The sequence below is a fragment of the Eupeodes corollae genome, chromosome 1, assembly GCF_945859685.1.
Source record: "Eupeodes corollae chromosome 1, idEupCoro1.1, whole genome shotgun sequence".
NCBI classification, from domain to species: domain Eukaryota; kingdom Metazoa; phylum Arthropoda; class Insecta; order Diptera; family Syrphidae; genus Eupeodes; species Eupeodes corollae.
Window position 1 is genome coordinate 214050874 of NC_079147.1, and position 27340 is coordinate 214078213.

General features: G+C 31.0%; 6 protein-coding genes across 6 annotated transcripts in view; 1 reads left to right on the plus strand and 5 right to left on the minus strand.

The window, feature by feature from the left end:
• Positions 1-479: 479 nt before the first annotated feature.
• On the minus strand, positions 480-8544 carry LOC129939450 (probable fatty acid-binding protein). The gene is made up of 2 exons (XM_056047470.1): positions 8332-8544; positions 480-1570 (listed from the first exon to the last, which is right to left on the minus strand). Exons 1-2 carry the CDS (start codon positions 8402-8404, stop codon positions 1248-1250), a joined length of 396 nt encoding a protein of 131 aa, XP_055903445.1. The 5' UTR covers positions 8405-8544; the 3' UTR covers positions 480-1247.
• A 3738-nt stretch (positions 8545-12282) lies between these two features.
• On the minus strand, positions 12283-14673 carry LOC129939446 (radial spoke head 1 homolog). The gene is made up of 3 exons (XM_056047465.1): positions 13444-14673; positions 13215-13380; positions 12283-13140 (listed from the first exon to the last, which is right to left on the minus strand). The coding sequence occupies exons 1-3, from the start codon at positions 13531-13533 to the stop codon at positions 12368-12370; spliced, it is 1029 nt and encodes a 342-aa protein (XP_055903440.1). The 5' UTR covers positions 13534-14673; the 3' UTR covers positions 12283-12367.
• A 389-nt stretch (positions 14674-15062) lies between these two features.
• LOC129939451 (uncharacterized) lies at positions 15063-15919 on the minus strand. Its single transcript, XM_056047471.1, has 2 exons — positions 15545-15919; positions 15063-15255 (listed from the first exon to the last, which is right to left on the minus strand). Exons 1-2 carry the CDS (start codon positions 15756-15758, stop codon positions 15131-15133), a joined length of 339 nt encoding a protein of 112 aa, XP_055903446.1. The 5' UTR covers positions 15759-15919; the 3' UTR covers positions 15063-15130.
• Positions 15920-17038: 1119 nt separating this feature from the next.
• On the minus strand, positions 17039-18302 carry LOC129939448 (tetratricopeptide repeat protein 1). Its single transcript, XM_056047468.1, has 2 exons — positions 17603-18302; positions 17039-17534 (listed from the first exon to the last, which is right to left on the minus strand). Exons 1-2 carry the CDS (start codon positions 18124-18126, stop codon positions 17252-17254), a joined length of 807 nt encoding a protein of 268 aa, XP_055903443.1. The 5' UTR covers positions 18127-18302; the 3' UTR covers positions 17039-17251.
• A 2162-nt stretch (positions 18303-20464) lies between these two features.
• On the plus strand, positions 20465-21667 carry LOC129939449 (MICOS complex subunit MIC27). The gene is made up of 4 exons (XM_056047469.1): positions 20465-20599; positions 20690-20892; positions 20955-21118; positions 21179-21667. Exons 2-4 carry the CDS (start codon positions 20735-20737, stop codon positions 21550-21552), a joined length of 696 nt encoding a protein of 231 aa, XP_055903444.1. The 5' UTR covers positions 20465-20599; positions 20690-20734; the 3' UTR covers positions 21553-21667.
• A 1664-nt stretch (positions 21668-23331) lies between these two features.
• LOC129941381 (uncharacterized) overlaps positions 23332-27340 on the minus strand; it is a 39994-nt gene continuing 35985 nt past the window's right edge. Inside the window, exon 14 of the mRNA XM_056050009.1 lies at positions 23332-25845. Within this exon, the coding sequence (XP_055905984.1) occupies positions 25246-25845 (600 nt within the window). The 3' untranslated portion in view covers positions 23332-25245. The remainder of the gene's footprint in view (positions 25846-27340) is intronic.

Sequence of the window (27340 nt, forward strand, 5' to 3'; positions counted from 1 at the left end):
CAATAAACAAACTGTTGGGATTGGGTTATACAAAATTCAATGCCATCGAAAGGTTATTCCTAATCTAGAAGAGCAAATAAGAAATGTTCTAAAATTCCCTAAATTTAACTCTAATAGCTTAGAGAAAAAACTTTGGATAGCTTTATAAATTAGAAATAAATAGATTTTGCTTTTTGTTTGACTCATGTTAGAATTATTAATTTTCTTTAAACTATTATTTAAACGTTTCCATTCAAGTTAAAATATTCTCATTTATTCCAGTCAGAATAAATACAAAGCATCCCCTTCTATGAACACTCTGTTTTTAAGGGAAAGTACTGCCAAGTTATTTGTAGTTTCAATATTTTATTTTAAAATAACGAAAGAATTTAAATTTCTGAATTGTATTTTGTTGAAAATAAATAATAAACACACGTTGAAAGAGCCGTTCCATATCAAACTTTCACCATTCATATAATTATGAAGAAAAAAAAATCATATTTCATTCAGAGTATTTGCTTTTTATTCAATTTTCATCATTCACTACACTAAACTATTTCACATAGCAAAAAATAAAAAAAAACATTTTCTTCACTTTGTCTTTGTTTTATGTTTTAATTAGGTGTTTAACATTTCTGTTTTTCATTTTCACTATCTATAAATGCATTTGTTTAAACATTTTTTTTTGTTTTTCTTTCTCTTGTTCGTTTTAATTTGTGTTCATTTAAATACTTCAGAGTTATTATGGTCGAGTTCTAAAGTTTAAATATTTTATTTGTGCAATTGAACATAGTTTTGTTGAACCTTTTATATCAAGTGAACAATCTAACATAATTTAGGAATTTTTACAAAGTATTATTTAAACCAAAAACAAAAGTTGAAATATTTAATATAGTAAATTACTTTTTTTTCTTATTGAACACATGACATTCTTCTTGTTGTTTATTTTGTGTTAGTCTTTTTGCTTGCCGTTTTGCTTTAAATAATTTATTTAAATGTTTGTTTTTGTTTTTCAGTCAATTTACATTTTTTGTTTTTCTTTTTTTTTTAGAAAATATTTTATATAGTAAATAATATAATAATTATTTTAATTATATAAACGAAAATAACGATCTACGCTTAGTGATGTTAGTTAAAGTGTTAACTACTTTTTAATGTTGTTTTAATATTTTCATTTAGTCCAATTTATTTAGCTGTAGTTGTTGTTGATGATTTTGATGTCGATAGTATCAACAATGATGGACGGTCTTTGATAATCTGTTGATAATTTAAACAGCTTTGTATGTTCGGACACACTTAATATCTCCAATGGTCATGGTTGCAACCAAACTATCTGGTGAGAATTCACGAATGATGGTTGTTGGCTTGTCACCCTTTTCTTGTTGGGTAAGGGTGTTGCCATCTAATGTAACAACGCTGGTAACCTTGCGACCGTCGAGAGTTTCATAATCGAAATCCTCTCCCAAAGTAAAGGAGAATGTTGATGTCTTGAAGGTCGAGGTTGTGGTGAAGGTGTATTTGTCACCGTCCTTTTTCAATTCAACAGTTGGTGAGACACTGTTACCCATCTTGCGGTAGACCATGCCAACACCTAAAATTTAAAGTAAAAATACGTTACTTTTGGGTACATAAATATATCAACAAAAAATCTATTTCAATGTTTAAACAAATTCCAAGAATATAAGTCTTACAGGCAGATACAATGTAATGTGGTTTATTTGTATCTACAATTTAAGATTTGTACTTAGTCTTCTTTAATTAGTGTACAATTCAGTTGCAATTTATGAAAATCAAATATTATTTTACCTCTATTAAATGTGTAGTTAACACAGTTGTCATTTCACAACAAATCAATAACCTCTGATGCATCCGTAAAAGAAGCACATATGAATATTTTTGCTTTTTTTCTGAAATAACCCTCACAACCGCAACCACAAACTTCCTCAACTCAATTTGATAGTAACATCATTGACTTCTTCAAATTACAAACATAAAGAAGCAAAACAAACATTAATCTACAAGCAGTTTAATTCGCTTGTTTATATCATAAAAAAGGAACTAGAGTTTTATTTTAAACAGAAAAAGAATATACGGTAAAACCCACGTAATAAAATTCATTGGAATCAATGATATGCTAAGAGATCCAAGAAAGTAAAATAATATGATTTTCAAGCGAAATTTATAATTTTGCAAGTGTAGTCAAAAAATATAAGAAAAGTTTTCTTCATAGAACAAAGTTTCGAACGTTTGTGAAAGTAATCTAACATATAAGGCAAATATTCATAAATTGGTATTCCTTTAAAAGTAATTATCTTGGTTTGAATATGATATAAGCAAAAAGGTAGTTTTCTTCAAAAATTAAATGAAAGGATGATGCCTATCAAAAACTTCTAGCTAGGTTTGTGTTTTCTCACATTTTTAGTCTCTTTAAAGAATATTGATAACGGGGAAGTACAGATGCAGGAGTTACTAGTCACATAAAATTTTTGAGGAGACAAAAATTATACCGCTTTGAATTGTTTACATGTAAGCAATGATTTTTCTCAAATTTATTCTGTTTTGTTTTTTCCTTGTTACTCTAATTTCATTCAATCCATACCACTTCTCAAGTCTCTCCTCAAGTATTAGTAAATAAATCTATGCGTAGGACAAAATTCGAACAACTTTATCTCAAAATGTTTTAATATTTTCTAAACATTCACAGAAAAAACAATATAAACTTTCTTTTGGACACTTTTTAAATGCTTAAAAAATATCATGGTTCGACTGTAATATAGAGGAAAAAATTATTGTTTTTTCATTGCCTATCTTTATTTTTTTTTTTTTAATCCTCATATTTCCATCTCCATTAGAAGAAATAATTGTATTGTCTCAAGACCATATTAAAAACTCTTACCAGGCAAATGTACGTTACACACTTTGTTTAAAATACTAATAAGAAAGAAAACAACAATCACAAGAGCACTAACAGAAATGAAGTGTATTTTGTTCAGATGATAACCTCATTGGAAGATGAAGTTTACATTATCATGTGCATGATGATTATCAACTTCCTTCCTTCTTTGTGAAACTGAGTGCTCATGTATGTATATTGTGTTGATTATTAACAAGTCAAGTTAGTTAAAAAACAAAACAATATTTCATAGGTAAATAAAAGTTCTGGCTACATACATACATACATATTTAATTAAACATTTCAAAAGTTTGGGCACAAAATTGCTGAATTTACCACAAGAAATAGTACCACGTTTGGCTTATGCTGCCAATTAATCGTTACTTTGCAAACTATTGCTAATGCAAGCTATGAATAAGACAAACATCAGGTGGGATAACATCACCAGTTGTCGGTTCACAAAAAACATCTAGCCTTTACTGGATTTAAAGCGTTCAAGTTGATATCTTTAAGCAGATCGCTTAAAAGATCGATAATTGGTGTCATACCGGGAACTGTCTGTACATGCCTTGGTCTAGCTCAAAAACGTAATTATTACCTAAGAGAATTCTTCTATAACGATTTTATCCTTATTAACGTTATCCAGTCTCACGTTGCGTAAGGGACTAAATGTGGTTTCATTGAGCTTAGAAGAAAGCCTTAAGATTTATGTGGGCCATTAAACTGGCCAGGTGTCTCCTACTCTTTCACGGACAACCCCTTTAACCTAACCTAATTTGAAAGGATATTTCCTACATTCATATGTCACTCTTTAACTAATTTATTTTGTAGAAAATAATAAAATTTTGTGTACACAATTAACTTGTGTAACCAATCATCCATTAATTCCAATATATCGCTCTCGAACACTTAATTTACTGTTTTAATTAAACTAATCTAATCAAACGAAAACCCTCAATAAACTTTTATAAGAAAATGCAATAAACCGCTTAGTATAAAAAAAATACATCAATTAAATTGATTATCCAAGAGTCAGTCATAGTCCAGTCATCGCATAGAAAATAAAAACAATTCTGTCGACAGTAACGTACTTTATATACGTACAAAATATATATTTATAAATATAAAGTATAAGTGACCATCACTTCTACCGATTTAGACACAGTGTTCTTATTTTTTTAAAATGTTTTATTTGAAGAGAAACGTGGCAACTACCTTTTTACCTACACAATATGGAACGATATCAAAAAATATTAAGTACACTTATCTTGAGGTGCCGAGCGGTCAGTTTAATTTTAAGTGGCAGATTATAATTCTACATGCATGTTCATATATATACTGTTTGTGCATGTTTGAAGAAATTGCCTATAATAAATTATGACTGATTCGCTCATTACGATGATAAGAATTATTATTGTTGTTAAAAAACTGTATATATTATTATCGCATGTGTGTCGTTATCTTTTTTCTTTTGGGGGCAAAAATCATCTTAATTTACCTTTTTTTTCAATATTTATTTCATATTTTTGAAAATTGCAATGGGGGAGTGTCCGATTTAAGAACCAGAGTGCGGTTCGTCCGATTAGACACATACGATTTGAATTCATACTTGGAATGTATATGAGCTATAAGCTAAAACTAATTTATTTCTACAATCCAATAAAATGTCTGAATCAAACGAGCAATAATAATAAGAAAAAATAATAAAAAGCACTTCCGATATAACCTCCTACTCAGCCATTGCTCAAAAGTGACATAAATTGAATAGATCCGGGTGCTGATTGTTACTGTCCTCTTCCTTTGATATCATTTCTTTTGAATACTCGTCGCCAAAGTAATTAAATTAGTTCTTTTTTTTTTGCATTTCAATTTCTTTGACTGGAAAAGAAAAACGGTTCTCATATCTTTGTAGTTGTATTTTTGTTGAATTAATATGTTTTAATAAAAGATCTGTTCTTCGTTATGAGAGTGAAACATAGAGGGCGAAGGTTTCATTGCTTGATTGAATTTAATTTATGCTCAAAGAAGAAATGAATATATAGTACTGCACTGATGTATAACAATGAATAGCAGAGATTCAATTAAGTTTTGAACAACTAATAAAATAAAAGTCCAAAAGGGAAAAAGTATTATTATGTACCTAGTAACTGAAACAAATCTCAGGGCATTCAAATTTGACCTTAATTGGCTACAAGCAATTATTTTTCTCCCCTGGGTCAAGTGAGGTGAGATTTTAGTTTTGGTTTGGTTATTTGTAAATTACATGAAATTTAAATAAATAAATTGGTTTTAACATATCTAAAGCGTATAAGTATGAACCAGTTGTTACTTTTAGTCTTGAATTTGGTTTATTAGAAAAGTTATTTAAGATTTGTTTGTGTAAAAATTTTAGGTAGAAATGGCGATCTCAAGGCAACCTAGCCTGAGATCCAATTAGCGCTGTAGTACGCCGTTTTGATAGTAAAAACTTTAACTAAGATATTGTTTGAAACTGACACATAGGTAAACTAATTATTTTGCTTATTTTCCTACAGTTTAGTTTTTTTTGGTGGAAAGTACCAATTGTTTAAACTTATTTAAGCGACTTTAAAATGTAACAATTCTTTTCATGTATATTTTATCAAGTTACTGTACATATCGCGGTATCAATCGACAATTATAACAAACTTCATATAGCATAAGAGTAATAAAATTTCTTAAAACAAATAAAAAAACATATTTTATTGATATCACGAATTTAATTTGTCTCAAGGTCTTTACAGAAAAATCCCTAAAATGAGTCTTTTTTTATCTAATTGAAATTCATAACACATAACCTGAAACGCAAGCATTGAATGAATAATTTTTATTTGTTTCCGTTGTCTTATTTTCTCAGAAAAAGTATCACGTTTCTATTTGCATAAAACTGTTTTAAAAAGGAAAACAAAATATATAATATCCATATTTTTTTCTAAATTGCAACTGATTAAAGTATTTATGGTGAAAAATTAAGTGAATTAGGTGCAATTTTGAATTTTCTTTGTAATTTTAATTTTAAGAGCTTATTTTTAACTCTACTAAAGGAAAGTTTTATTTCTTTGAGCTATTCATACATTCTTTGTTTTAACAATAATACGGATTTTGAGTTCTTTGAAAAAAACAACCATTTTTGTACTCGAATGGAAATATGCAATTGGATGTTCGTTCAAAATCGTATTGGAACTAAGTAACGACATTATACAGTCTGTTATACATATTCTCTATGTATTATTCTCATTTCAATTTAAATAAAAACAATTCCCACAAATAAAAGAACCTTTAGTAACCTATTATTATTAACATAATAATGTTTATATTTAATTGCTTTACTAAATGAATTTGAATATGAAAACGAATTCAATAAAAAAATATACCTACATTAAAATTTGTCACTGGTCATTATTCTACCTCATATGTCTCCATCAATTTTTTTCTTTAAAATAAACAAATAATAATTATACACGGACTACCATACGACGACAAACTAATAGGATTTTATATTTACTCATATTTCATTCTCAAAATATAAATATACACACAAAAGATCCATTAATTACTTTCTAGGAATTATTGTTCGTATTTGGATGACTTGAAACATTATTACTTTAACTGTTTGTTGAATTGTTATGCATTGAAATATATCGTGTTACCTTTCGTGACAACCTAACAAGTGATGGAAGACAATAACTTGACACATATTATAACAAAAATGAAGGGTTAAAGTCTAATTGTATTTAATATTAATTTAAAGTGATAGATATCACTTTATTTTAAATAAACAAATTTAATGTATACTAAGATTTTTGTTTGGATAAATGCCAATTTCTGGAATCCCAAACAAAAACAAAAAATAATTAAGAAAACAAAATGAACTTTGGACATCCTAAGAACATGTTTATTGCTTTTGAGATATTGGACTCTTGTTGTTGTTTACACGTTTTGCAAAATCATATTTCTTTGTGCAACAAAAAGAAGAGTAGTTTTAGAAATTTTGCAAATTTATTTAAACTCAAATTCAAAAGAACAATCATATTATATTCGTGTGAAAATCTACATATAATTTGTCTCCATAAATTTTAGACGAGTTTAAATTAAAAATAGAAATTCATGACGAAGGAACAGAAATTAGACTTAATATTTCACAACAAAATAAAACCTTGTAAAGTTACATTCCTTTTAATGAAATATGTTTTATGCTACTCCATCAAAGGCAACGAATTTGTTCATAATCATCTCATTTTACTGTAAACACCGTTAAGTCATAAAATAACGTTTATTCTTTTTTTTTAAATGTATACTTTCATACATCAAAAAATGCAACTCTGTTAACTGGGAGCAATATTTATAAGGAAATGGTTTGAAATTGGTTAGAAAATAAAAACAATGTAGGAATATTTCCATTTAGGTAATTGGTAACATTCGTTCTGAAGTTTGCGAGTTGTAACCTAAGCTTCTAAAAAATAAACTTAACATAAAGCCAAGTGTTTATGTACTTGCAAACCTTCAAAAGTGATCTCATGATATTTTACTATGCGTGCTCTTTGCATTTTTGTTCGACTTTCTGAAAAGTGCTAATCTGATGATGAATAACCTAATCTGAGGACAGAAAGGTGATAAAGTTCATTCGAATACCTTTCTACTTAAAAATAGGTTGGTTCATTCGTATATCAAAAACCAAAAGCTTCAAAGCTTTTATCTGCTGGTGATGACTAAACCAGTTTCACATTCAAACTACCTACCAAAAAAATCTAATTTGATAATAACTCCACCACCACCAGCCAAAAAGAGCATATGCATTTCACAAAAATGCCGCATAGGCAATGTGTTGGCTGATCTCCCAGCCGGCATCGGATGTTTCCTGTTGCCAGAACCTTCTGCGATAAATTAATGGGTTGGGTACATTCCATCCATGGCTTAGCTTGGATATTAATGCATCTTGTTTCTTGAACATGGAAATAATCCTTAAACTATACTCATTTCAATTGAAGATATATAGAAGCAAATGGAAATGGAAATGGAAAACTGAAACTGAACATACATTAATGTCAACTAAATAATCTAATATAGCTATGGCTATGAGATGGCAGTGTATAGTTGTATTTAAACATCCCATTTTATATACATCATCATCCATCATGCAACAATAGAACGGCCACTCAACTCACTTAACTGTACTTCCTCTAAAATAGTGGGCAAAGGCGATGATTACATTCCCCAAACGCCCCGGTAAATAGGTATGTATATAATAAGGATGGACACAAAGAATAAAGAGCGCCAATTAACACAAATTTAAGCGAATTCACACAAATTTTATTCGCAGAATTAAAAAGCTCACAAAACGCCGGCAGCACGGCACCGACCGACTCATTGATTTTTTCTCGCTAGATTCACATTTTTCTTCTTCAAAACCACATTTAATGTAACCATATTTTTGCACTTACCAAGTTCCTTCATGTATTCATCGAAGTTTTCGCTGTTTTCCAATTTGTATTTCTTTCCTTCCCAGACGGCCATTATTTTAGATTTTATTTAAAAATTTGATTTTTAAACTCGAGCAAAAAAGCAAGAATATTATGGAACAGGAACTCTCGGAGCTGACAGACAAAAAGCCACACACTACGAACGAGGTTTGACAACCGAATGAACGTCAAACAGAGTTGGGTGGTGGATTTTATACCAGTCGGACAAAAACAGGGAAGTTATACCGCGATGGAAATGGAAATGGAATACTTGTGGATGTCGATGGAGTGGAGTATGATCTGGCGTGGCGCTGGCATTGGGCACTGGCAATGGTTAGGGCTATGGCCAGGGAAGGTACTAGGTATGGGGGAATCAATCATCATCCGATGGAATTTCTTTTTGGCTGGTATGATGATGACGATGAGAAAGTTCTTGTGGGGTGTTCGGTTGGTTCCAGTTGCTGGGGGTTTGTTTCTTTCAGAAGTTGTGAAGCAAAGGGGGGATAAATCAGAGGACGGTCTAATTGGGTGTCTATGTGAATATTGTTGGTTGGATTCAAAAGCGCATATTCCTTAGCTGGCCTGATAAAAATATCAATCACATGGAAATGCAAATTCGACCTACGTCTTAAAACATCATATGTTTGAAAAATGAAGTGTAGTGAATAGTGGGCAGTGTCACAGTCACAGGGGAGTGTGTATCGTTTGTTCATCGACGGTTTAGAGAACTTTTTTGTTTTAAATTGATTTAAATTGATTGTTACGGGTCAAATTATTATGATCTTTACCTGTGTATAGATTCCCACAGACATATTTTTTATCCTTTCTTGTTTATTATTTAAATATAAGTTTTATTTAACATTGTAACGAACTTTTAAATCATCATCGCATGACATCGCATATAAGGATCAGATGAATATTCATTCATTTAAAAATAACAATTCATGTGACTCATTCACAATACACACTATTCGGTTGCAAAGATGTACAGACTTAGGAATTCTTTTGTTATCATATTTTACTTTATTAGATAATCAGCATGAACTAGTACATATAGGCCCGTCCAATGACCTTGGAGGGTTGGTGCGAGATTTTTATTGGTTTAAATTACAATGCATTCATTTTGCTTTTTCTTCTTAGTATGGACGAAGATGATATTTTTATTTATTTATTGCTCTAGTCTAGTAAATAATGATATGTGTCTTGTGTGATAATAAATTTAAATCGTATTAAGTGATGCTTGGACTTCTCGGGAATGCATTTATAGAAGCTTATCATTGTTATTATATTTTTTTTTTATTTTTTAAGAAGAATTTATGTATTGTTGTATGCATTTGTAAGATTAAATTGGTTTTGTGAATGTTGACAATCTATATAAACATATAATAAACATAGTATACAACAGAGAACAATAAAGGTGAGGGAAGTTACAATCATATATGACTACTTAGCCGTTTAATGCGTAATACCACAGTTGTATATAAAACCTATAGTACTAATATTGTGGGTTTTTTTATGGGGGCGGCAGGTAGTGGCTACAGCGACATAAGCTATTTCAGTTTTTTTTACTTAACTTTTGTATATAAAACTTTCAACACCACCTTGAGGCTATGGCGAATGTAACAAAAAACAACTCATTGATTATACATAGATACCATGCCCCTCTATTAGGTACTGATAACTTAAAAAAAAAAGTAATCTGAAGATAAGTGTCTATAAATAAGGGATAGTGTGCATGGAAGAAAAACTAGGAACTAACAGCTTAAAGTTTTTTTTAATGTATGCCTTTAAGGAACAATTTACGTTGGATAGGTCATTATAGTGAACCAATTCCGCAAAATGAGAATCTCTGTACACATACAATTCTAAGACTCTACAAGATTAGATAGAAGATAAAGATATTTCATTGGCATGAATAAAGCTTATGGATTTAGGTTTCAAGTATGAAACGATCTTTAGTTGAGGGTTTAGGCGTTTTTCTGTTTTAAGCGGAGAGCAGAGCTTGAAACAAACTGGAAAACTGTATTATCAAAAGTTTTAAAATTTGAAACCGTCCAACTTACTGCACTCAGGTTTTTACTCCATTAATTTGGTTACATTTTTCAGAGCTAAAAAGAAACACCGACCTTTTTTAACGGCTCATTTCTCCGCTCTAAGCTTTAAAAGAAAAATTACTTTTGCCTGTAGGCATATTCAAACAACATAAGGAACTTCTTTGCAGCAACTGTATTTTTTGAACCCGAATTACGAAAAAGGCAGCTAGTTAATTTTTTAGATGTCATTGGTCACATTCGCAAAGCTAATGGCTACGTAGTCAAAATTCAATTAGCTTAATATAATAAACATTTTTGATTTGATAACTTTAACTTATCTTTTATGTTTTTAAATTCAATAAAATCAAATTTAAGACCCAATTTGAATGATTTATATTTGTATTTAAATACTGAACGATTTATTTGATTTTGAATTCGTGTGTATTTACCGAGCAGCTGTTTCTGAAACGTAAAAGTCATTCTCCACTAACTTTGTAGACAAATTATTTATACTACGTTGGAGGGGAAATTTCATCAACTTTTGAAGTTACATTAAGCCAATCAGAATCCCTTGACTACGTAGCCATTTGATTTGTGAATGCGACCATTAATTCCAAAACTTATAACTACGCTTGAGTTTTTTTTTGCAGAAAGTACTAACAACATTATTATCTAGAAAAGAACTCACTACACAGGTTTTAAGTAAAAAAAAGTCCTCGCTTTTCTTGACCAAGGAATATGACAAGGAGCCCTTTTTAAAAAACGAAATAAAATAAGGCACTAAATACAGAAATTGTTCAGTTGAACGAGAAAACATAAGCTGCCATTTTGACATATAGGTAAACTTTACTTGATACTAAGGGATAAGGGCTCAACTTTCCATTATTGAGCACGAAAATCGACTCGGGGTTTTTTATTTAATAGATACATATGTGCAAATAAATAATAACTATAGCAATTTTAAAGCGAGGAAACATTTATTTCTATTTTAATTTAATTTTCAAAGTTCACTTTTTTACATACAAAACACACAAAAATAGTTGATTTTGACATTTATTCCCTGTTTTTTGTTCAGTGTTGCCATACTTGCTTTTTTGTTGGGGATTTCTTTGATTTTAGTGCTCAAATGCAAAAAGTACTTTGCATATACCCAAACTCGCACCCACCTTAAATGCTATAGTGATCTCAAGCGGGGGTAGCAAGGGGCAGCATGCCCCCCCCTTACATACCTAGCTGTTAGTAGTAAAAAAAAACTTCTTTTAGGCTCAAAAATGCAATACAAAAAAAGTAGTGTTAAGTCCGAAAAAGAAAATATGTTTTTCTATGACTTAAAATTGTTTGCTAGCCATTATATTTAATACATGTTCTATTAAGACCCCTACCTAACTGTAAAAAAATCAGAAGAAAATTCGTGCTGCGGTAATGGAAATTCGCTCCGATATTTTTCTTGACTAACTTTCCAACAAAGTTACTTTAATTGGAAGGTAATTTTTTGGCTGCTGAGTGCTGACCCTCCAAATACTAGAAACTTTCGTTACATTTAGTCTTTTGTGTTGTCTGACGTTCATTGTGAATTAGTTGTCGTTTAAACTTGAGATGCCTTGAAATTTTACAGTCTGTTTAATATAGAGATTTTACTACAGATGACATCCAAGATTTACTTAGCCTTACAATTTAAACTGAGGATTCCATTGAAAATATTATTCCGATATATTATCTTAAGATTTCCAACGTTGCATGATTTCTATGTACATCTAATTTTTGTTGGCTGGATTGCTCGAGATATTGACAACGCAATGAACATATTATTATTACCTTGCAATCTATACCGACTTTCCAGCTGTCTTCTTGATAAGTACTCATACTTTGAAAGTAAAAAAAAGTATAAGACAATTTTAGTCTAAAATTCTGTATTTTTACAAACCAAAATTTAAAATCCAGTTAAATTCTAACTACTATCTAATCGAAAAAGATTTTATTTTTGTCTACACCGTTTTAATATCATTATACAAATCACAATCAGTCTCGCTCTCAGATTCGCCTTCTTCCAACCCAACTTCACGATTGTCTTCTTCCTCTAATTCCTCATGGCCACACAAAACACCACTCGTTTCTCCGAAATCGGAAGTAATCGCCTCCACTGAAGAGTCTAAATCACATAATGATGGTTCTGAATCATCAATTGGCAAAGGAACAGGATGCTGCGGTAAGAGTGAATAATCAAAAGCATCCATATTTTGTGAAATCCATATTGGTGGCTTAGCATCCAAATCAGTTTTAGATGTTTCTTCTCCGGCTTCTTCAACATAAATCATTGTCTCTTCTTCTTCCTCATTTTCTTCTCCCGAGTGTCTACGAGCATTATCAAGTGTTCTTTCGCATGCTTGAAGTGTTTTGGTTTGAAATAGTAACTCAGATCTGTAGTATCCATGCAGTATGTGCTTATCGTCAAAACTAAAAACTCCTGGTCCTTGGGGATATTTATAATCCCAACAACCATGAAATATCCATTTTGGATACTGAACAACACACGGACCAACACGTATTCCATTTTTCCACGTGCCCTCAAAATACACTCCCTCATCCTTCCATTTGTATATTCCAACTCCATGACGTTGGCCTTTATACCAACTTCCTGAGTATGTATCACCATTGGTATACATGTACGTTCCTTGTCCGTGCTTTTGATTTTTATGCCAATTACCTTCGTAGACAGTCCCATCTGGATAGATGAATTTACCATAACCACTTCTTATTCCTTTACAAAACAGACAAGCAAAATTAGTCTTATTTTACATAAATGTTTAAGGTATTAATCTTTAAACTAATTACCACATCTATAGTTACCAAGATATCTTGCACCATTTTTAAAAACATACAAACCACGACCATGTCTTAGTCCCTTTCGATATGATCCATCATATTGATCTCCATTTGGAAGAATAGCCCAGCCTTTTCCATGACGCTGTCCCAAGGAATTACGTTCTCCTAAATATTCCTTAGAAATGTATGCACATACATCATTAAAAAGAAAAAGGAAATTAGACTCAAATTTCACTACCCCAACAGGTTCGGGTTCGGGTTGAGGTTCCTCCTCCAAAAACTCATCGATATTTTCTTCCAGTTCATTTATTGTTTGTGGTTCGTTCATATTAATATTGATTTTATAATATTTAAAATTCAAAGTCTACTGCGCTATATTAGTTTAATAAACTAAAACTCGATAAAAAAAAAAAGTATTAAATAAATATAAAAACAATAGTGGAGTTCTACCATTGGCCAACTACTAATGTTAAATTGTTTTGAAAAAAAAGCACCAACATTTATTAACAAGCCTTAGAAAATCGTGTATTCAAATTTAAACTTAACATAAAATAAATTCCAATGATATTACCTGTATACAAAATCCTAAGTGCCATTAATTAAGTAATGTATATCCAAACTTCACAAATTAAACAAATAATTTTTAATTTCTACTTTATGTAGTCTACATTGAAATATATTTTCATTTTTTACTAAACAGCATTACTGGACATTGCAACTTTTCTTAACTTCATATAAAATAAAATAATCATTGATTGAAGATCTAACATTGGTGTGTGTAAAATTCAATTGTTAAGTGTTATATACGCATATTTCTTGTTACGATTAAAATTAATAAATATATTGATTATTTCTTGATTGATTTAAAGTAGATATAAAGTATTTATGTAATTGATTAATGAGAATTTAATAAATTGATTATATTTGAATATACTTTTAATAATTATTCACTAATATTTTTACTGGACAACACTTTTATGTTTTTTAGTTGATTAATTTATAAGATTTTCAAATCTTTAATTAGATAAAGTATATTTATATATTTTTTGTTTGATTAAATAAGGCTCTTTTTCATATTAAGCAAGCATAAATATTATTTCTTCTACATATTGTTTAACTTTTTCTACATTACATTGAATAATTTAAGATACCTATTCAAAATCTATGTAATATATAATTCTTATTTTTTTCCCAATTGTAATTGGGCCATCTTATGTTTATTCATGTTTTTATCTTTCCGAAACGTTGTTTTTAAATTATTCGTTAGTTTACTTGGCCGTGTGTCAGTTAACCTTTGCCTTAAAAAATCTGACTTGATGTTCATGGAAGAATTTCTTGGTCAAATCTTATGTTGTCTTCGATTGCTAATAATCAAAATGAGTGCCAAAGAATGCTCTTGAATGACCAACTCAAATCACAATAAGATTTTAACTCCTATGAACATCTAGTCAACATTTTATAGCAGATGATAAGTGGTTAAATATTTGACACACGGCCTAATAAATTTGAATTATGATTATAGCATACCAATAAAGTTATTCCCAAAAATCGTTTTAGCTCGTTTTCATTTAAGCATACATCCGTAGTGAATTGATGGTTGATATTTAAAAAATCTCTTGTTAGGGCCTCATCCTCCTCGGAAAAAGGTCCATTTACTTCTTTTACCTGTTTCATTAATAACATTTCGATGTCATCAGATCCAATCGATTTTTTCGTCTCTGAGGGATTCGTATCCAATTGCTTTTGAAATTCTGATCGATAGTATTCATTAATCATATTGATCATTCCTTTGGAATACCAATACATAATTCCCATCAGGAGCATTCCTTGCATAAACGGTCCAACCATGTTTGAATATGTGTGTGTGGGTGTGTTTGTATAGGAGTGTTTTCTTTTCAATTGGGACTTATGTTGGATTTAGAGTGTTACATATTTTTGTAAAAGTACCATTCTTCAAACATTTTATAAAGTTCCTTCATGCTAGGCCAGGCCATTGTTAAAATGATGACAACGGAATTAGCCATAACAAACAATTTCATCATTTCGATCGCTAAAAGGAAATACAATTTCATTATTATCGTTATTTTATAAAATTATTAAAGTTGTATTCTTTTAATAGGTATTCCAACATTTTCCATTCTCTTAAATTTACAAAGATCAACGTTACCAGTTTGACTTTAAAATGTTAAACCAATATTATTCTCCTATAGATATTTTATTTTAATTAACGATAGAAGAAAATACTTGCACTCAATCAAAAATTCACTGCACTTTCAAAACCGTTAAATTTGGACAGCAAATAACTTTTCGCCACAAACAAATATTAAATTAGATCTTACCCTCAGGCGATCGAATATAATCTCCAAAACCAGAATTCAAATCCTTATCATCGTCCTCTACAGCTAATTTATCCTTTTCCTTAATTGTTGGTTCCTTTCGGTTATTTCTTATCGAAGATGATTTTGGAATATTCTTATGATGTGATGCATTCAATGAAGACTTATTACTTCCAAACCCAGATGATGAGGATAGTTTTTTGGGCTTGGATTTCATTTCAAAAGTGTCTACATCCTTAAGAGTAGAACTCGGTAATTCAATTTTGGTTGGAGTTTTTTTTCCAACTAATTTAAAATTATAATAACTAAAGTTTTCCTTAAAATGCCAACACTCGGAAAGACCGGTCTATTCAATGGCTAGAGCTCAACTAACTTTCCTGATATTATCTTAACTATTTCAATAAAATATATTTTCTTGTTCTTCTCTAACAAGGCTTATTACTTTTAAGGCTTCTTTGACTATTGTTTTTTCATTTCTAATAGAAAATCGATGAATAAGTAGTTGGGGACACAAAATTAAGTACAAAAATCGAACACCTAACATACAGACAGAGATTAAAGGTGAATACACTAAGAGAACAAAAAGAAATAGGTTGAACAGAAAGTAAAATACTTACACTGTTGTAGAACAAGATTAAATAAATACGTTAGATAAAGCATAAGCTAGAGTTGATCCAAATCATGTATAAGTTTTGGGTCGAAGGTTGACTCTCAGTGCTAGCAAAACGTTGTCAATTTCAAATTGTATCACAGCTCCAACTGTTAGAAAATTCTTTAAAAGAAAGATTTTCTTACCACATTTATATAGTAGTTCAGGTATGTGATAGAACTAACCCTGAAGAGAAAAGCTTAATTATCTACTTTATACCATAAAATGCACTAACTGATGTTGTTCTGCGTTTTCATGAAGCTTTATTTTATTAAGAAGTTTCATAGCAGAAAATATGAATTCTATGCTTAATTAGTGAAAGAAGAACGTTTAGCCTAGGTTTACAGTTGCGATGTTTCTTTCATGAATATTATAAAATTCTTTAAAAAAGAACCTAATTTAATAGGTTATTTTTCTACATACCAAAATTCGTTATTTATTTCTATACTATCCAGTTTTGGTAGAAGTTATTTTTCTGCAAAGGTGTTAAATTTTTGAGGCAAATTAAGTGATTTTCAGTGTACTCCGTGCTTGCATAACCCCAAAAGCATGAATCATGAAAAAATTGATTTAGACTTCGGGAGTAAATTATACCTGCTTTCAATAATGTATATTGGGATTTTCTTTGAGCTGAAAACAAGTTTTCATAAGTCTTCTACCTTTTTCTTCTTCTTTTTGTAATTTTGAATCACTTTGAAACAAGTTTTACCATTCTTTTTACTTGACTCAAACTTTTTCTACACATATTGTAGCATATAATATTTTTTAAGTTCTGACTATATTTTAATCTGAGCCACATTTTTCTAAAACAATCTTACCCACTACAAGTTCGAGAATAAAAAAAGCCCTTTAATATCATTATAGAAAATTAATCATAGTTTATTGTACAATACATATTTTTATATAATGCTAAAGCCTGCATGACATTCTAGAAACTAGAAATCATCTTTAAATAGAAATCGAAAAAAAAATAATATATTATTACATACATAGTTTCTACGTGTAGTTAAATTTATTATTTAAATAGTTGTTTTTAAAACATTCTGTCGTCGTCGTGTGGATTACTTATTTTGATTGAAATTAAACGAATACGATCCAGATGGATCTTGTTTCATTTCGAAATTATTGGTGGACAAGCCGAAGGGTTTCAAAATCATGTTTCCAAGATCCTTCAGCTTGCCGAGCATTTCGGCTTTAAGTTTTTCGTTGCGTTCATGTATGAGTGGAGGCAATCGTACAACAGCTTCGTTTGCTTCTAAATTTCCCTTATCCAACTCCAAAACTTTATTGTAGTCTTCCAAGGCTTCATCCAATTTTCCAGTATCTTCGAATAGTTTCGCTCTCCTTAAAGAAAAAAGTATTAACATTTATTAGTAAATAATGGAACTAAAGTTGAAAACTTTATGACTTACCTTAACAACGCACGCACGTAGTCTGGATTCAATTCCAGGGCCTTGGTGCAATCATCTATGGCTGCATTTTTGGAATCCAGTTTAATCTTTGCCGCTGCTCGATTGGCATAGAGGACAGACCTTTCTTTGGTATATTCGAGCGGGCAGAGCTTAAGAGCATTCGTGTACATTTCCACCGACTCGGTATATTGCTCAGACTTGAAGAGTTCATTGCTCTTCTGCTTTAATGTATCGGCTTCTTCTTTGTTTTTGAGTTTTTGTTCGTCGGTTAGGTCCTTTTCTAGTTCTCGCAGATGCTCCTCGTCGATGAGATCATCGTGGCAGTCGGAGAATATATCAGTGGCGGATTTTTTGTTTTCATTATCGATTACATCCAGATGACCTGAGTCTTTGTTGTCTTCATTGTCCTGCAACGAGAGTTCACTTTGTTTGGAAACAATTTCATCGATTATGTCTGCATTTGTTTTTGACTCTGCGTCTTGGAATTCATCATCACTAACGGCGTTGTCTTCGCAGTTGGACATTATAAAGGTGTTAAGTTAAATTTGGTTAATATTTCTTTTTTGTTAAATTTTATAATTAATAAATTGTGGAGCACTCCGTAAATGCAAGAAAAAGAGAAGTAAGGAAACAGTACAGAAACAGGACGTGTGCGTGAGCGTGAGGAGAGGATGCTGAAGTGTTGACTCACTGTCAGTGTCAGAATCAGACGGAAAATATTTTTGTTTTTGTTGACAAGTGAAAAATGAACACGTTCAGTATCTAATCTGTCTGTTGCACATTCTAAAAACATAAGGCAGCGTACATTTAAGTCTCTTTAAGTCTGCCATTTCGTGTTAAAAATGTAGGCGCAAACATCGCGCACATAACACAACTCCGAAAGTAATCAACGAAATAAACCAATACACAGGAAAAATGCGAAGCGGGACAGTTTACCTCCGCCGGTTTACCTCTGCCAGTTCACCTCCGCCGGTTTACCTCTGCCAGTTTACCTCTGGACAGTTTACCACCGCCGGTTTACCTCTAGACGGTTTACCTCCAGAGCAGGTAAACGGGCAGATGTAAACCGGCGGAGGTAAACAGTCACGTACCGCTTATACAAGTATATAATGCTGAGCTTAGAAACCAAACAGTTTCGAAACTAAAAGTTGCATGTGGGCGCCTAGCCTAAGTGAGAGTCACCTTTCAGACCAAACAACTGACTATTTGTGAATTCCAAATGGAGAAAAGAAAGAAAGAAGAAGTGTAAGTTATGCTATGTTTGCACCTTCATTTAAATCCCTCCTTAAGCTTATTCTAAATCTAGGGAATTTACCATTTATTAAACCTTGCCTTAAAAAAAGAAGATAATTTTAATTAAAAACACTCCACATCTTGGGTAACCATCTTGTTTTGCCTTTGACTTCCTGAACCGCTGATTTATGGAGGTTGTTTTCCACCAAAAAAGGTTGCTAAATATAAAAATCATTAGTTTTATATAAAATTCAGGGACTAGATGAGTATAATGTTCATATTTGGGGAGTTATTCTTTTAAACAAAGCACAAAGTTTTACCCTTTGTGAAAAGGTTTGGAATCTTCATATATATTTACATTTATATATATATATATTATATATATTTATATTTTATATTTTGAATTGACTAAAAATAGGGTTCACCTCTAGAGCTAGTTTTTTTATGATTATTCTAGTTCGTTTATCTTCAAATATTTTTGTAAAGTAATTTTTTTTACATGAAACTATTTTAGACAGTAATTATAGATTACAATCTCATCAGCTGATCATCGATTGATTAGGTATATTGAGCAAAAACAAACAAGCAAATATAAAATGTACTTTTTTGTTTAACTAAAAGATGATTTAGATAATATAAAAATCAAGCTATTGTTGATACAAATTTTCAATAAGTCGATCTATCCATCAAGGCAATCTATATTTTTGTCACCTTTAAATAATATAACTCATTCCAAAGCAATATGGAATTTATTCTTACAATCCTAGGCTCAACTTTCCATTACCGCAGCACGAATTTCGACTCACGGTTTTTTTTATTCGATAGATATGTGCTAATAAATAATAACTATAGCAATTTTAGAGCGAGGAAACATTTATTTCTATTTTTAATTAATTTTTAAAGTTCACTTTTTTCCATACAAAACACTCAAAAATGGTTGATTTTGACATTTCTTCCCTGTTTTTTGTTCAGTGTTGCCATACTTGTTTTTTTTTCTTGGTAATTTCTTTTATTTTAGTGCTCAAATGGAAAAGTACTTTGCATATACCCAAACTCGCACCCACCCCAAATCCTATAGTGACCCCAAGCAGGGGGGTTGTAGGGGGGCAGCATGCCCCCCCTACATACCTAGCTGTTAGTACGCTGTGCTATCAATTAAAAAAACTTGTTTTAGGCTCAAAAAATGCAATACAAAAAAAGTAGGGTTAAGTCCGAAAAAGAAAATTTTTTTTTTATGACTTAAAGTTGTTTCCTCGCCCTAATATTTAAAACATGTTCTATTGAGACCTCTACCTAACTGTAAAAAAAATCAGAAGGAAATTCGTGGGTAATGGAAAGTCGCCCCCAATCCTATCTTTGCTCTGATAACTATTTGTCATTTATTACTAGTTTACTCGCGGTGGGTTAACTATAATTAATAATCGAATGCTTTGTAAGCCAACGTTTTATTTTAAGTATTTTTAAATTGAATTCCTTATTTTCCATGTTTATAATCAGAACTTTTTGTGAATAAACTTTAATTTAATGTATGGTACAAATTTAATCAACAACTTGCCAAAATAATCAAACAAAATTTAATTTTCAAACTGAAGTCTTGTGTAACCAACTTAATTCTTGTATTCTTTTCAGAATTATTTTTTCGGATTACTTTCACTTTTACACCAACGAACTAGACGATTTCTATCAACTTTTTAACTGTCATGTGTCAAACAAACCAGAACTGTGCACTGTCAACACGTTATGCAATGTCAATCGTCGGCGAAGGTAATTTCATCTCTAATTTTTCATAAAATTTAATTATTTTATAATTATATCCTTTTGTACAAGAAATTGTTTAAAATGTGTGTATTTCAGATTTGTAATAAATAAAGGAATCAACTGCATTTTCCAAAGGAAGACATGTTCACCAAATTAGCCTACGGAGTAACACCAATGGCAGCAGCAGTTGTAGTCAAATCTTCCGAAATGGCAAATTCAGGATCGGCAGACGATATGGCACACTATAAGTGTAGGCCATCAGAGTTGCCAATCTATGCTCCTTTGCATTCATTAAACAAGTAAAGACCATTATCCCGAATAAATCCATTAAATAAGAAAACTAAATTTGCAAGTCTTTCAGACCGAAGCCCATTCGTCATCCACCCAAAGAATCTAAGGCCCGTGAATCCATCGAAAGCGGTGTCCGCGTTGTCCGCGTCGAAGTTGTTTCGGCCTATAAAGCTGTGGCTAAACAAAAGAAGAACTTCGAAGACATAGTTGCTACCGGAGTAGCGCATTCCCAAAGTACTTATATTTCTGTATTCCTATTACCTTTTGTTTATGATTAGAGAAATCTCTTTGCAGCTACAATTGATTACCTCAATCAACCCGATAACACAATGCCAAGAGTTGGAGCTATAGCTATTGGTGGCGTTGCTGGTCTGATCCTAGCTGTCCGAGGAGGCTTCTTCAAGAAAATAATATACACTGGTATCGGGGCTGGTGGCATTGCTTCATTGTGCTATCCCAAAGAAGCTGAGAAATTTGCCCAACAAGGTCTTGTTGAAACGAGAAAAGGCTATGTCATCGCTTATAATTTTGTTAAAGGCATTAAGCCTGGAGATCAGATCGGAGTAGAGCCAATCACTAACTTCCCAACTAGTGTATCAGAATTGAAGGACACTTTCGCCGATTTGGTTGACAGTGCTAAAGGAGCGATTTTCTCAAGCAAGAAATAGACAACCGAAAAAAGGATGTTGATATGTGCATTATTATATTTTTGTTTCAGAAATTTGAAATTAATCGACTGTAGAAAAAGTTAATTTAATTAAATGGCAATGCAAACTAAACAAACATGTTTATATTATTATATTTATATTGAAAATGTTAGCTTTCGATCGCTGGACAAAAATAAATGTGTACAATAACCAAAAATATTAATATAGAGCGTTTTTGAAGGCGATCCTTTAATAATTATACAATTTTGTTAGTGCTGCGCTCTTGCCTCTACCTGGTGAACAAAAAGATGGGCATTGTCCCTATTTGTAATTGGCCAGTTTATATTTCAAAGATCTCACCAGATTTATATATTCTCAGGAATATCAATAAACAAATAAGTGTTAACATTTCACTCTCCTTCCTAACGTTTACAATTAAAAAAAGTCAATGATCGTGGTTTGTGTATTTGATAAGTTGCATCTTAGACACAAACCATGTTCTGGACATTGAATACTTACGGATGTATGAAAAATTGAAAATTGTTCATTTCATATGCACAAAAGTCGTTGTAAGTTGAAAACCACTTGACGGATTTTCAAAATGGATATGTCAATGGAAAGGAAAATCGATCAAGAACGTTTTAAATGCATAAAATATACAGGTGGCCATATAATTTTACCGGTTAAAAAGCTAAAGAAAGAGAAAAGTCAAGTTTTTTAGAAAATGGAGATTTTCAAAACTGTTTTCCAACCGATTTTCAAATTATTTAACCCATCATATTTTTGACTAATTAGCGGTCAATTTGGTACATAAATCATTTATGTATGTTTACCACAAGCTTTAAAAAAGCGTTTTAAACATTTTTGAAATGAAATTTCACAAATTTCCAGCCATTTGGTCGTTGAAATTTTTTGTCACAGATTTGTGTTTTGAACTTGGGGAAATTTATGGTGGATGTATCTAGTTGTAGACAATTCCTAATAGATAGCGTTTTAGTCAATTTTTTTTTACAAAACTGGAATGGCCTATGGCGATAAAAGTGATTTTCACATTTTTTTTTTGATAGTCAATATAACTATAACTTTTCGTCTATGTTTTTTCTACATATTCACCTCTATTCAATTCAATTGCAATAAATTTGTCAAAATAATAGTTGCTATGCTGACATTTGTAAGTGCTTTTTATGTTTCTTTTTTAAAGTCGTGGGTTTTGGCGGTCTCAAAAAGTTGTGATCGTCTTAAATGAAAAAAGATAAGTAGTCGTACTTCCTGGAAAAGGAATGTAGTTAATAGTTAGTTAAAAATCACCCTTTGCCGGAGTGAAATGTCCTGTTTTTGTTATTGGATTGACGGCAGTGTGCAGATACCAAAATTTACCACCATTTTTGATCTGTACTTTTTTAAAAATTGATAATAGCATCTTAGATAATGTGTAACACCTATATTTTATATTTATTCAATTTAATTAATGTTTCTATTTTGACTAGGCAAAGATTTTCTGTGAACACAAATCATACAAAGTAAGACAAAAGGTAAAAACGATGTACATTGAGAGAATTGCATCAGGGTTGTTATTTTATTTGTTATTTAATGGACTAAATTGACTGACTTGGACTGTCATCATTAATCACAACTTACCATTGCCGATTTACTAAACAGCTTATACTCCTTTTCCCATTCAATTTTCATCCAAAAAATAATTTCTCTATTCGGAAATTTACTTTCGAATGCATTATATCCAAACTAGATTTATGGTTTGCGCTTAATAATATTTTGTAAATAAACGAACGAAAAATGAACTAACTTTTTATATTTTATTGATTTTTTATTGTGTTCTTTATGTTTTTCTTATTTGCGTTATGTTAAATATATCTTTTATTCTGATTTTTCAATGTTTGTTATAGTTAATAATTTGTTTTCCTTTGAAAGCTTATTATAATTTTTTATGTTTAATGCTCGACGACCTCCATTTATACATCATGATTTTATATTCTAAATAATTCAGAACCATTAAAACTTTATATTACATAGTGTATATATATGTTTTATAAGTCTAATATTATAAATGTATTAATGTTTTCTTTTTGTTAACGACCTAATTCATTATGTATGTTACAAATTTGTTTGTTTATTAATTTAAAATATTTGTTTTCTTTTAATAATTATTGAATATAATTCATTTATAATTCTTGTTTTACAGTATATATAAAGTTTAAAAAAATAAGAAATAAAATAACCAACAAAATTGAGTAACGTTCTCTATTTTGTGTTGTTTATGTTTTTTTTGTTGTCGCTTTCTTCAAATATTTTATATTTTCTTTATATTGCTGAGCAAAGTAAAAACTTAAATAAAGCATAAGAATTAATTATTTACATTTAAGTGAAAAAAAAGACAACTTACTTAAGAAAAAATAAACTATATGTATGCAATTATTAATGCAAGAGCATACTTTTTTAATATATATAAAAATACTACCAACAAATGATTACAAAACATCTTAAAAACTACATATTTCATAGATACATTTTTTTACATTTTTATTTTGTTTATTTTATACATTTATGTCGTTTTTTTTTAAAGATTTTATGAAAACCTTCGTTTAAGAAAATTAAAAAAAGTTATAAGAACTTTCTTTGTTTTTGAAATAAAAACTTAAAAATACAAAAATATTTGTTTTTATTTGTTGAAATTAAGAAAGCTAGGCTCTCCATTCTACATTTTACATTTTTTTTTAAAGAATTACTACGAATAAAAATCTTTCAACACTAAGCAGCAAGCGTACTTTTTTTTAAGTTTAATAAAATATATTAATTATTGTGACTAAGTTTGGAAACGTTTACTGAGAGGAATACTTCTATCCAAGTGAGAACATCGATAAATACTTAAGTAGGGACTTGAGAAGGCGTCAAATCAAGCCATAAGCAGAGAACATGGCGACTATGTTTTTTACATCCATGTATAGTCGTGTTTTACTTGAAGTAAGATCAACCATAGAATTAATGATAAAAAAGACAAATGAGCTTAGTTTCAATACAAAACAAAGGGTTCTAAATCACATGGATAGGCAATTGAAAAAAAGACCCGAACTTACGAGTTAAATCGCAATTAAAAATTTAACAGGATTGAAATCAATCTTTTAAAATTACTCTTTTATTTGTTTGTATACTTCAATTAGCAGGGGTAAGCAAAATAAGGCCAAGGACTTATTCATCTAAACACTGTTCACGACGCACACAAGCCTTTTGAGATATTTATTGTCCTTGTTTTTATAAATATTTGTATTTTCGTGCAAACATGTACACACGCGAATAAGCATTTCTTCTTTTTCTTTTGTTTTCATAACAAAAATTTGAAATGTGTTTGTTTTTATTTTACAGTTTATTATTTTTAACCATCGATATTTTAAATAATCAAAACAATTATATTTAATTGATAAATTCAAAATTAAAAAACCATGTGTAAATCATAAAAGTTGAGAAAAAATTTAAAATATTAAAAGTAGGTACAATCTAGATACATAGGTATCACCCAAGACTATAATATGTGGAAACAAGTTGCGTAAGCTTGTAGTTTTTATCTTGAAGCCACCACATATTTGTATGTCTATTATCTTAGTATTGAACCCAAAGTAAAAATTAACAACTTAGAACAAAGATAAATTGCCAAGAATACAAAAATACTTGAATCCATGATGTTGGATGTTAGATAATCCTTCATTTGCGTTTTTCTTCTTCTTTCCATTCTGGATCATTGGGATCATCATCTCCATCATTTTCCGATTCCAAGGATTCGGTATCACTGCATCCGAGTAAATTATTTCGGCACATAAATGACGGCTGGAATTCCATCCCTGGTTGTAGAGGTAGTTGTGGAGGAGGTGGCGGTGCTCCCATTCCATCTTTAATACTTTCACCATTAACAGCTACTGCTCCTGATGTATAATAATCTTGGAAGTGCTGACCATCAGCGTCTTCGTGTTCAGGATTTCCCTCTTCGCCGGTTATGTGCTCAATGCTTTTTTGGTTATTCAGTGTTGTTAATAAAGCGTTTTTGTTATTATTCAGTTTTTTATTTGGATCACAGACTATTTTTTGAGCAACACCCGTTGGTGGCGGTAGCTGGGAGCTATTTGTATCAACAAAACCATTTGCCTTTGTTGGCGTTGTTTTTGTTGCTGTTGTGGTTAATGGTTTTTTTATTGATTGTGGGCAGTCTTCTTGTGGTGGAGGATACTCATCTGGCATCATCTTCAGCATTGTGTCGAAGAGATCATTGGGAATAGGAAACTTGAGGGGTTCGTACGGCGGAATAAGCTAGAATTAAAGATAAATTATTCGCAAACAGAAAAAAAGATGGGGAAATAAGAGTTTCTATTAATTATTTTAAGGAAGTTCTTTAGTGTTACAGCTCATTTAGGCCCAATTTCTTTACAGAATCCTAAAATTAGCATTGTTACTAGCTTAGAATAAGTAGTCAAATCGGTAAAAACTATCTAGGTTCTGTTACATAGGTACAGAGTACAGTCCCTGGCCATATTATAATATGCACTTTAGATTTTATGCACAATCTCAATTTTCAGCTATATCAATAAGGTTTTCGAATATTGTAATGCACTTACATATATAAAACTATTTCCTACTTTTTCATAAAAATAAAACAACAGATTTATAGACTTTTTTCTTTAATATTTAAAAATATTGCGTAATAGTAATTTAAATTCTGCAGTGCGTCTATATGGCCAGCGACGGTAATTGTTAGGACTAGGTATTTTCATGTAGTGGCCGCTTTTCTGAGAAGAAGTGCATCAAAAGTACAACTTTTCCGCTTGCTGATCTCAAATATGATGTGTAGATGAGATTTTGGGAAACCACTTGAAATTTGTCTCATCCACAAGCCCTCGACTCCCTTATTGCGAATATTTACATGAAAGACGAGGCCGCACTTTCACGGCAGACTTCGCCGAATATGCTATTATTTTGATATTTTTTGTATACATTTTTTGAAAACCACTTAAGATTGCGATTGTATTGTAAGTGTAATTTCTTGAAATGAATGTAAGTTAAAAAGAGTTTCACACCTAAATATGGAATTGAAATTGACAGACGTTTAAATTCAAACAACTGCTCATTACCGCGATTTAAGTCGCGAATACTTATATGTACGAGGGTTGCTACTTATGTTTCTAGCTTAGGTAACACTAAGTGTTGCCAGGCGCCATCTGACATTTTTAACGGAAAGTTTGACATTTTTAACCAAATGTCGCCGTGAAAAAGATTTGTTCGCGTTGGATCCCGCATAATCGGACAAACGCTCAAAAGAAGGCTCGTGTCGATTGGTACAAGGAAATGGAGAAAAAATACGATCAAGGTACATCAAAGGCGGTGTATAATTTCTACACAGGAGACGAATTATGGATCTATGCGAAACAAAACAGCAATCGACTGAATGGGTCTTCCAATATGAGCCAAATCAAACAAAAGTTGTTCGCGGAAGAAGCACATCGAAGCAAATGCTTGCCTGTTTCTTCGGCATTACCGGTCACGTGGCGACACTAGAGTTAGAGCAACGCAAGTCGGTCAATTATGAATGGTATACGACCATTTGTTTGTCAGAAGTTATCGGAGAAATTTGAAAAAAGCAGAAGGAGAGGCATTCTTCATCATGACAATGCAAGCTCTCACACATCGGCTCAAACAAAGGAATTTTCGACCAGCATAAAACATGGAATTAATGGTTCATCCACCGTACAGTCCTGGTCTTTTTATTCTCACACATTAAACAAAAATGCTCGGACAATGTTTTTCGACC